Source organism: Gobio gobio (assembly GCF_949357685.1).
Source record: "Gobio gobio genome assembly, chromosome: 20".
In the NCBI taxonomy this organism is placed as follows: Eukaryota; Metazoa; Chordata; class Actinopteri; order Cypriniformes; family Gobionidae; genus Gobio; species Gobio gobio.
This window is the reverse complement of record NC_137113.1, coordinates 45,080,360-45,092,393: the sequence shown is the minus strand read 5'-3', so window position 1 is coordinate 45,092,393 and position 12,034 is coordinate 45,080,360. Positions and strand designations below refer to the sequence as shown.

The 12,034-nt window shown below is 41.0% G+C and overlaps 1 protein-coding gene across 1 annotated transcript in view; it reads left to right on the top strand.

The window, feature by feature from the left end:
* dnah9 (dynein, axonemal, heavy chain 9) overlaps nucleotides 1-5,890 on the top strand; it is a gene marked incomplete at both ends in the record, with an annotated part of 193,344 nt that extends 187,454 nt beyond the window's left edge. Inside the window, 4 exons of the mRNA XM_079845505.1 lie at nucleotides 914-1,084; nucleotides 2,568-2,750; nucleotides 3,337-3,726; nucleotides 5,663-5,890. Of these exons, the coding sequence (XP_079701631.1) occupies nucleotides 914-1,084; nucleotides 2,568-2,750; nucleotides 3,337-3,726; nucleotides 5,663-5,890 (972 nt within the window). The remainder of the gene's footprint in view (nucleotides 1-913; nucleotides 1,085-2,567; nucleotides 2,751-3,336; nucleotides 3,727-5,662) is intronic.
* Nucleotides 5,891-12,034: the final 6,144 nt, after the last annotated feature.

The window sequence follows — 12,034 nt, the reverse complement described above, 5'->3', positions numbered from 1 at the left end:
ACGTATCGGAGACGTCGAAAAAAGACGTCACCTGGCGTTACAAGACAACCCCTTCAGTGGACCGAAATTGGACGTCCAAAAATTACTTAGAAAGGACGTCACTACGACGTCACATTGCGCAGTGGGAACACCATGGGATCCCTTTAATATTTTTCTCAGACTTTTTGTGAAACCCCTGAACCTGGTGAACTAGGCAAGAAATGCTGTAGATGCTAGTCAGTGATCATCAGCTTTCACTGTTTGACATTAACTCCTATTCTGTTCCAAAAAGCCTCACGAGTTTGGAGCTACATGACGGTGAGTACCGTAGGTGATCTCAGAATCACCTGATTAAAGGACGGTTATCTGTGGAAAGTGTGACTCGACTGGACTGATCTGAATGTATGTTTTCTACCACAGTGTTTGAAAAAAAACTAAACAAAAAAAACCTCAAAGTTGCATCCAATTCCACATGGCACAGTTTGAATGGGCATGACATGATTGTTCTGTATGATTGCTCTTGGCTCTCTCCGTCTTCTGCATGTGTCTACAGCCCAGCTAATTAATTAAGCCTCATTTCTGTCTGAGAGATCTCTGGGATGCTGGGTCATGCATGGGGAATATTCTGGCTCTCACAGCAGAGAACTACATGCTAGACTCCATCATTAGAGTATTGTGTTTGTGTTTCTTGTATGCGCTTGTGTGTAAGTAGTTTTTAGCTTTTAAAGCATCATAGCAGTCGAGAGGCCCAGTGACTCACTGAAGCACACAGTGTCGTTCTGTCTAATGATGATCACAGCAGAAGAGAACGTTCAGGAATAACGTTTTCATAACGTAACGGGAACGTTAGCAAAAGGTTTTTTAGTACATATTTTTGTTAGCTGGATTATTTTAGTCCTACAGCTCATGACATGTCTCTCTGGATCTGTTTCAGTACATCGATGCTTCTCTTCCGGCCGAGTCTCCGTACCTGTACGGCCTGCACCCGAACGCAGAGATCGGCTTCCTCACGCAGACGTCCGAGAAGCTCTTCCGCACTGTGCTGGAGTTGCAGCCCAGAGATGGAGGCTCGGGAGAGGGAACGTCTGGCTCGCGCGATGAGAAGGTTCTGGAAATGATATACTGTATAAGACACACTCCCTCCATTTGTAAAGAGGAGGAAAATGTTTTACCTCATGATACCATATTGATGTTCTCACAGCAAAAATAATTAGGTTTAATTTCAGATAATTGGGACATTTTTCCCCATTCATCTCAGTGGCAAACTGTGTCTCATTTTACCTGAATTGACCCTACTCAGGGATATTGTTGTTATCTGTTTCCAGTATGATCTGAACTCACATCTCTGCCTAGTTCAGTGAATTAGTGTTACATTTGACCTCGTTAAACTCTCCGAGAAGGGGGACTGGTGAAGCCGTCAGTGTTCAAATACGGCGCTGACATCTTGGGTCTCGATTTTGCGGAGTAGCAACTTGAAGCCCGAGTCTGCACAGTAGTGAGCGCGAAGTGGAGCCGCGATATCAAGGTCCCGCCCACACTCCCGCATAATTAACAACTTTTTGTGAAATAAACAGTTATGGAAATGTAGAGATTAAAGTTAAAGCTCAAATCTCCTCCTGAAGTACCCGAAAAATGTCCGTTCGTGCCTCAGTGACGACTTCGCTCAGAAAAGCCGTCATTCTCAGCTGTCAATCATAACGCCCCCCCCCCCCCCCCCCCCCCCCCCCGTTTTTATAGCATCAAATAACTAAACTTATTTAAAGAATGAACACTTGAACTAACATCAACGTGATAAAAAACAGTCTAAAAAGATAGAAACCATCTTTGGAAAAAATGTATTTGAAGTAGGGCGTCCCGAAATTGGGAGCTTTGTCCCACGTCCTGCCAATGTCTGTATTATTTTTTTTCACTCCGATATTACATGTGCGTGCTCAAACTTTGCCCATCCGACACTTTGCATTGCGGTGATGTAAGGCTTGGATGAGCTGCTCGGCCATGGAAACCCATTCCATGAAGCTCTACACACTGTTCTTGAGCTCATCTGAAGGCCACAGAAGTTTGGAGGACTGGAGCTCTTGATTCTGCAGAAAGTTGGCGTCTTCTGTGCACTGTGACCCTCAGCATGCGCTGACCCCGCTCTGTGATGTACATGGCCTACCACTTCATGGCTGAGTTGCTGTTGTTCCCAATTGCTTCCACTTTGTTATAACACCACTAACAGTTGTGGAATATTTAGTAGTGAGGAAATTTCCTGAATGGACTTATTGCACAGGTTTCCACCGATCACGGCACCACGCTTGAGTTCTCTGAGCCCCTGAGAGCGAGCCATTCTCTCACTAATGTGTGTAAAAGCGTCTGCAGGCCTAGTGCTTGATTTAAACACCTGTGGCCATGAAGTGATTGGAACACCTCAATTCAATGATTTGGAGGAGTGTCCCAATTCTTTTGGCAATATAGTGTATTTTAATCAATGGATGACTTATCAAAATAGTGAAAGACTTTTGCCACAGAGATACAAATATTTATTTCTTGATATAGGGAGTGATTTCAGACAGGGTCTTTCATCTGGCATGTGTTTGTGTTTCCAGGTTAAAGCCGTGCTTGATGAGATTCTGGAGAAGCTTCCGGAAGAGTTCAATATGTCTGAGATGATGGGGAAGGTGGAGGAAAGAACGCCGTATATTGTTGTGGCATTACAGGAGTGTGAGCGCATGAATGTCCTGATACAAGAGATCAGACGCACTCTAAAAGAGCTCAATCTGGGCCTGAAGGTTAGACACACACTCACACAGACACTCACACACACTTTGTTATTTCTTTCTTCACACCCCTGCTAGAATGACACATCCAGTCTCTTTCTGGTGCTTGGTAACAGGAGAAATTAAATTGCTAGACGAGAGATTGTGTTGCTCTTTCAGACCTATTTTAATGCCATTAAATCCCTGAACGATGAAGAAAAGACAACTATTAACTAGCGAAGGTCAATAATTTTCACTTCTGTGTGGAGCCTGTACAGAATCAGCTACTCAAATGACTGAAGACCTTTACTAACATGAAAAAAACATTCAAGTTATCGAAATTATGGACACATAGCATTGTGGGAAATATGATGCTGTAAAAACTAAAATGATGCGTGCACCTTTTATTTTTGCTTCATATTGCATCTGTTTCATTTACTTTAAATAATTAGCAGAATGCTGTTATCAACATAAACACTAGAAGATGACCTCAGATGATTTGTTTACCTGCACATAATCTGTTCATTTGTTATTTAGGATTTCTTTTTAACATTTAAAACGAATAGATGTTGTGACATAAAATGATTCAGCTGCACTGTTTCACGTATTCCTCTCACAGGGTGAGCTCACGATGACCAACGACATGGAGAATTTACAGAACGCCGTCTACATGGACCAAGTGCCCGACTCTTGGACCAAGCGCGCCTATCCGTCCATGTCTGGTCTGGCCATCTGGTTTGTGGACCTCCTGAACCGCATCAGAGAGCTGGAGACCTGGACCTCGGACTTCAGCCTGCCCTCTGTGGTTTGGCTGGCCGGCTTCTTCAACCCTCAGTCATTCCTCACAGCCATCATGCAGTCCATGGCCCGCCGTAACGAGTGGCCGCTGGACCGGATGACCCTGCAGTGTGACGTGACCAAGAAGAGCCGCGAGGAGTTCAACGCGCCGCCCAGAGAGGGCGCCTACATCCACGGGCTGTTCATGGAGGGCGCGCGATGGGACGCACAGGTACGTCTTTCCTGTCACTGGATTACCCTTCACTTGTTTTGAGAAGCAAGAATGCTTGCTGGAAGTGTTGATTGTAGAATGAGAGCGATAAAGCTATTCTAGCCAGTGAAGATATAACCTTATAACGGGATAGGTTACCGTCTGCTGCACATTCACAGCTCAAGTGTGATCCATTTCGTCTAGCAGAAAATATTTTTGAAAAGAGCAAACGTGGAAAACTTGACAGCCAAAACAGATGCTTTAAAACTAATTGGTCTCAATTTTTCTTCATCCTTCCCTCTCATTACAAGCACTCTCTCTGTTCTTATGCTTCACAGATGAATTATAGTACATTTGTTTGGGATCAGTGAGTGAGCTAGCTGTATATTAAGGGGGCGCCTCAGCTGTATATTAAGGGGGCACCTCAGCTGTATATTAAGGGGGCGCCACAGCTGTATATTAAGGGGGCGCCACAGCTGTATATTAAGGGGGCGCCACAGCTGTATATTAAGGGGGTGACACAGCCGTATATTAAGGGGGCGACACAGCCGTATATTAAGGGGGCGACACAGCTGTATATTAAGGGGGCGACACAGCCGTATATTAAGGGGCTGACACAGCTGTATATTAAGGGGGCTACACAGCCGTATATTAAGGGGCTGACACAGCTGTATATTAAGGGGGTGACACAGCCGTATATTAAGGGGGCGACACAGCCGTATATTAAGGGGGCGACACAGCTGTATATTAAGGGGGCGACACAGCCGTATATTAAGGGGCTGACACAGCTGTATATTAAGGGGGCGACACAGCCGTATATTAAGGGGGCGACACAGCTGTATATTAAGGGGGCGACACAGCCGTATATTAAGGGGCTGACACAGCTGTATATTAAGGGGGCTACACAGCCGTATATTAAGGGGCTGACACAGCTGTATATTAAGGGGGTGACACAGCCGTATATTAAGGGGGCGACACAGCTGTATATTAAGGGGGCGACACAGCCGTATATTAAGGGGGCGACACAGCTGTATATTAAGGGGGCGACACAGCCGTATATTAAGGGGGCGACACAGCTGTATATTAAGGGGGCGACACAGCCGTATATTAAGGGGCTGACACAGCTGTATATTAAGGGGGCGACACAGCCGTATATTAAGGGGGCGACACAGCTGTATATTAAGGGGGCGACACAGCTGTATATTAAGAGGGCGCCTCAGCTGTATTTTAAGGGGGCGACACAGACGTATATTAAGGGGGCGACACAGCTGTATATATTAAGGGGGCGACACAGCCGTATATTAAGGGGCCGCCTCAGCTGTATTTTAAGGGGGCGACACAGACGTATATTAAGGGGGCGACACAGACGTATATATGGGAGCGCTACAGCTAGCTCACTCACTGATCAATATCATTCTGTCGCCAACAGAAACTCAATGAAATTCATTCTAATTATGAACAAACATTATGAAACAGATCACAACTTTCAAATCTGATTGGATGATCCACATTCAAAGTATTTGTATGAATAATATGAACCATATTATTAATTCTGATCATTATTGTCAAGAAATGTATCTATTGGAATTATCAATAAATAAATCTATTGGTACATTTGATTTATTTATAAAGTCACTTGGTCTTTTGGGGCTTATTGATTTATCACATAATCCTTAAAGTCTCCATGAACTCATGGACATTTATGGAATATTATAGTGAAATATAAACATTATAAATGTTTTTTATGTGTCCTCATAATCGCAATTTCAGTTTCATGCTGATTTTTAAACAATCTGAAAATACAAATATGAATATACAGTATATGACATTATGACTTGACATTATTTAAATGCACATTGATGACTTGGTTTAATTGGTGATTTATCATATAGAGTTATTACTATGAAATAAGCTCTTGAAAGTGCTCATCACTAAAGCGAGTTCTGTGTGTCTGTAGGCTGGAATCATGGTGGACTCCCGTCTGAAGGAGCTCACGCCTGCAGTGCCGGTGATCTTCATCAAAGCCATCCCTGTGGACAAACAGGACATGCGCAGTGTGTACCAGTGTCCCGTCTACAAGACCAGACAGCGCGGACCCACGTACATCTGGACCTTCAACCTGAAGACCAAAGACATGCCGTCCAAATGGACACTAGCTGGAGTCGCACTGCTGCTTCAGATATGAACACCAGCTGCTGATACTGGTTATATCAAAAAGCACAATTTTATTTACAAGATTCACTTTGTTGCACCATTATTATTTATATCATATTAGTAGTATTTAATAGTCTTTTCATCATTTAGTTGTGACGTTGGGAACAGGCGAGTTCCAATGCAATGAGTGCCGGGAAATCGAATTAAAAGCACTTTATCCTGTTCATATTTGTTCACTTTCCCAGATTTGCGTGGCTCTGCTCCTGCTCTACTCGTCTGTGTTATCTCAATCAAACCTCTCAGCCTGAGAAACTGATATCTGTTATTGAGAGAAAACTGAACAACACGTACAGACTGAGCTGAGGAACTGAATATGCGTCATTTTATCCCCGATCCAACGACAAAGCTTCATCCACGCTCTTTGTATTCGTTTCTCTGTGAGGGATATAAGACATATATAAGTTAAAGAAATAAATATGAAAGATTCATACAAACAGAAAACAGTCCTGCTTCTCCAGTTGTTTGTGTTCCCATCAGTTAAATATGATTAATGTGCTACTCGTTTATTCAAGCATATGTTCCACCACTGCGGTTGAGACGCACCTTTGAACTAGATTTGCATTTCTTGAGGTGAATATCGGCGCTCGTAAGGCATCAAAAGAGAAGCGCGAGGTTTCAAATTTAAGGCGTTAAAGACGCCATGAAATCAAAATCGAAGCTTTTAGTATGAATATGTTCGTTTTACTGTTATCTATAAGCTGGTGTGCTCCAAAACAATGACAAAATTCACATTTAGAAGATATAAGATATATTCAAAACTTAGTCTCTCATTTCTGCCAATATGGATCAATGATTTTGATGACATCACTGCACTTCAGCTTCAGCATTTGTGAGAACGACTGAGTTTTCCATCTTTTCATTTGAGAATTTGCCTGGATTTCTAAACAAATTGGTCATAAAATTTGACCTGATCTTCAGCTAAATCACAACAGCAGAACAGAAGCTGCTTAAATACAGGCGGCCATTTTGAAGAGGCTTTCATTGAAAAACACATTATAATGGGGTTTTGTGATCTCAAAACTGAAGATCACGTACAGTAAGATATTAAAAATGTTGACTTTTATAGATGGTTATAGTTGAAACCCTGCAGTTCTTGACGTTCACAGACCAACCTTATCTCAGGAGAGTTGGTGGGGGGATAAGTACTTCTCTCATGAACTCATATGAACATGTTCTTCAACAAAGCTATCATATGAAGCTATTAGTTTGGAATATTGCAGAGTCACACCGGCTTTTATGAGACTTTTATGCCGCTTGTTTGTCAACTCTTTTCCCGCCATTAAAGGAACAATCCACTTTTTTTAAAAATAGGCTCATTTTACAAGTCCCCTAGAGTTAAATAGTTGAGTTTTACCGTTTTTGAATCCATTCAGTCGATCTTTGTATCTGGCGGTAGCACTTTTAGCATAGCTTAGCATACATCATTGATTCTAATCAGTCCATTAGCATCTCATTCAAAAAATGACCAAAGACACTTTCAATATTTTTCCTATTTAAAACTTGACTCTTCTACAGTTACATCGTGTGCTAAGACCAACTGAAAATGAAAAGTTGCGATTTTCTACACCTATATGGCTAGGAACTACTTTCTCATTCCTGCGTAATAGTCGCGGATCTTCATGGCCATACCATGGCTGCAGCGGCGCAATGATATTACAGCGCCTGAAAGTAGCCCCAGCTAGGTAACTTTCAATGTAACCGGCACTAAGTTCGTGTAGTTGCAGAGAAAGTTTCAGGCTTGCAGCCGACAAATTGTGTTGTGGATTTAGCTGTGTGATTAGCCATGGTTCTGTGTGTTGTAAAGGCCTGTGATAGTAAGTCGAAGGTGTACTAACACCATGTTTCACAGAATACCAACGAATCATTGCGCCGCTGCAGCCATGGTACGGCCGCGAAGATCCGCGACTATTACGCAGGAATGAGAAAGTAGTTCCTAGCCATATAGGTGTAGAAAATCGCAACTTTTCATTTTCAGTTGGTCTTAGCACACGATGTAACTGTAGAAGAGTCAAGTTTTAAATAGGAAAAATATTGAAAGTGTCTTTGGTCATTTTTTGAATGAGATGCTAATGGACTGATCAGAATCAATGATGTATGCTAAGCTATGCTAAAAGTGCTACCGCCAGATACAAAGATCGGCTGAATGGATTCAAAAACGGTAAAACTCAACTATTTAACTCTAGGGGACTTGTAAAATGAGCCTATTTTCAAAAAAAGTGTAGTGTTCCTTTAATGACCAAACGTATCATATTTGATAGATTAATTTGTAAAGCCTTTAACTCACCGGAAAATTGGAAGTGTTTTATTTATTTTTTTTTAATTTTTTATAGGGCTGTGCGATATTGAAGAAAAACGCGATATTCGATATGCAATACGATATAGTGTGTAAAATCTATTTCTTTCCCCAACTGATATCTTTCACTTAAAGCATAACCGACTGTGTTTACATGAATACTCATCAGGACATATGCCATTTTGACATAACTGTGTGTGTATTTTACAGTTCGATTGTGTAACACGACATGAAAAAAGAACGGCTTGTGCGCACGTTTCGGTGTGTGTGTCAGACAGCGCGAGACTGCAAGGAGTTGTTTTCCGCAAGTTATTGCGTTTAATAACTCTTTTTAACGTCAAGCAAGTGACATAAGTAACAGTCGTGTGCTCAGTCTATTCTCTGATATATGCATCAACCTAAAATGTACACTTTTCACAATGTTGAAGTAGCCTATTAAAATCATTCAGATATTGCGTGCAGTTGCGATATGGATATTGCGATATGTACATTTGCGATATTTTTCGATATATTGTGCAGCCCTAATTTTTTACTTGATAAAGGCTTTGGCAACACACAAAAAAAATGGACATGATTCGAAAAGGTTAAATGGTCCTGAAAATAATAGTCACACTTATGTTCCTCGCGGTCAAGAATGACCACATTGGAAATTAAAGGGTTCCTATAATGTCCCTTTTTATAAGATGTAAAATAAGTCTATGATGTCCCCAGAGTGTGTATGTGAAGTTTTAGCTCAAAATACCCCACAGATATTTTTTATAGCATGTTAAATTGTCACTTTTTGAGGGTGAGCAAAAACGCTCTGTTTTTGTGTCTTTAAATGCAAATGAGCTGCTGCTCCCCACCCCTTTCTAGAAGAGGGCGGAGCTTCAAGAGCTTGTGTTAGCAGCTCTGATTACCTCACGCAGACACACACACTGAAAATGTCAAAAACTGTTCAGCCTTTTATGTTCAAACCGGAGTTGGACAATGATGGAGAGACTCAAGAAGAAGAGACAACATGTAGAACGAGACGGGATAGTTGATGAATTTATGGGTTAACTATCTTCAGTCATTGATTATTATATTCTGTCGTGATAATCTATAAAGCGCTCATGTGGGAACTGTTGTGAGATGAGCCAGAGAATATCTGCTGATGAAGAGAGAACAGGGATAGTTTAGTTTAATTACGGTTATAACTGATGTCGTCTTGCTTTATGACATGCTATTGCATTTGTGTTCGTACTGTATCAATAAATGTGAAAGACGGACGACAGCTTGAGCGACTCCCAAATGTGCTCGACTACAACAACTCTTCCTCTTCTCAACATGTTCCCGAAGCTACTGACTACCGCCAGATACAAAGATCGGCTGAATGGATTCCAAAACGGTAAAACTCAACGATTTAACTCTAGGGGACTTGTAAAATGAGCCTATTTTTTAAAAAAGTGGAGTGTTCCTTTAAACATATCCTGGCTCTTCCAATCTTTATAATGAAGTGAATGGTAGATTTTGAAGCGCAAAAAGTGCATCCATTTATCATAAAAGTAATCCACACGGCTCCAGGGAGACATAATAAAGGCCTATCGATCTATGATCACGTTCAAGCAGGCTCGGGTAACCCCACTGCTTAAAAACCCACATTAAACACATCACTCGTAGATAGTTACAAACCTGTCTCTCCTGCCATTCATCGCGAAAACACTTTTTCAACCAGGTTACATATTTTCTCTCACAGTATAACCAGCTGGACGTCAACCAATCAGGTTTCAAAAGCAGCCACTCAACCGAGACTGCATTACTGTCGGTCAGTGAAGCCCTGCGGATTGAGAAAGCTGATTCCAAATCATCAGTCCTCGTCCTCCTCGATCTATCGGCTGCCTTCGGTCCACCCTCTCATCTCTGGGCATCACAGGACCTCCACTGGTTTAGTCCAGATCTTTCAGGGTTGCCTGGAGAGGAGAGAAATCCAAAGCACATCAACTGATCACTGCGGATCCTCAGGGCTCAGTGCTTGGTCCCCTCCTCTTCTCCATGTACACTACATCACTGGGTCCATACAAGCTATCTGTCTGTCTGTCTATCTATCTGTCTGTCTGTCTATCTATCTGTCTGTCTGTCTGTCTGTCTATCTGTCTGTCTGTCTATCTATCTATCTGTGTCTGTCTGTCTATCTATATGTCTGTCTGTCTGTCGGTCTGTCTGTCTATATATATATGTCTGTCTGTCTGTCTATCTACATGTCTGTCTATCTGTCTCTGTCTGTCTATCTATCTGTGTCGTCTATCTGTCTATCTATCTGTCTGTCTGTCTGACTGTCTATCTATCTGTCTGTCTGTCTGTCTGTCTGACTGTCTATCTATCTGTCTGTCTGTCTGTCTATATGTCTATATGTCTATCTATCTATCTATCTATCTATCTATCTATCTATCTATCTATCTATCTATCTATCTATCTATCTATCTATCTATCTATCTATCTATCTATCTATCTATCTATCTATCTATCTATCTGTCTGTCTGTCTGTCTGTCTGTCTGTCTGTCTGTCTGTCTGTCTGTCTAGAGAAAAATAACAAATAATTATTAATCATTCTTCTGTCTATCTATCTGTCTATCTGTCTATCTATCTATCTATCTATCTATCTATCTATCTATCTATCTATCTATCTATCTATCTATCTGTCTGTCTGTCTGTCTGTCTGTCTGTCTGTCTGTCTGTCTATCTAGAGAAAAATAACAAATAATTATTAATCATTCTTCTGTCTATCTATCTGTCTATCTGTCTATCTGTCTATCTATCTATATATCTATCTATCTGTCTGTCTGTCTGTCTGTCTGTCTGTCTGTCTATCTATCTATCTATCTGTCTGTCTGTCTGTCTGTCTGTCTGTCTGTCTATCTAGAGAAAAATAACAAATAATTATTAATCATTCTTCTGTCTATCTGTCTATCTATCTATCTATCTATCTATCTATCTATCTATCTATCTATCTATCTATCTATCTATCTATCTATCTATCTATCTATCTATCTATATATCTGTCTGTCTGTCTGTCTGTCTGTCTGTCTGTCTGTCTGTCTGTCTGTCTATCTATCTATCTATCTATCTATCTATCTATCTATCTATCTATATATCTGTCTGTCTGTCTGTCTGTCTGTCTGTCTGTCTGTCTGTCTGTCTGTCTGTCTGTCTATCTATCTATCTATCTATCTGTCTGTCTGTCTGTCTGTCTGTCTGTCTATCTAGAGAAAAATAACAAATAATTATTAATCATTCTTCTGTCTATCTGTCTATCTGTCTATCTGTCTATCTATCTATATATCTGTCTGTCTGTCTGTCTGTCTGTCTGTCTGTCTGTCTGTCTGTCTGTCTGTCTATCTATCTGTCTGTCTGTCTGTCTGTCTGTCTGTCTATCTATCTGTGTCTGTCTGTCTATCTATATGTCTATATATATGTCTGTCTGTCTGTCTATCTGTCTCTGTCTGTCTATCTATCTGTGTCGTCTATCTGTCTATCTATCTGTCTGTCTGTCTGACTGTCTATCTATCTATCTGTCTGTCTGTCTGTCTGACTGTCTATCTATCTATCTGTCTGTCTGTCTGTCTATATGTCTATCTATCTATCTATCTATCTATCTATCTATCTATCTATCTATCTATCTATCTATCTATCTATCTATCTATCTATCTATCTATCTATCTATCTATCTATCTATCTATCTATCTATCTATCTATCTATCTATCTATCTATCTATCTGTCTATCTGTCTGTCTGTCTGTCTGTCTGTCTGTCTGTCTATCTAGAGAAAAATAACAAATAATTATTAATCATTCTTCTGTCTA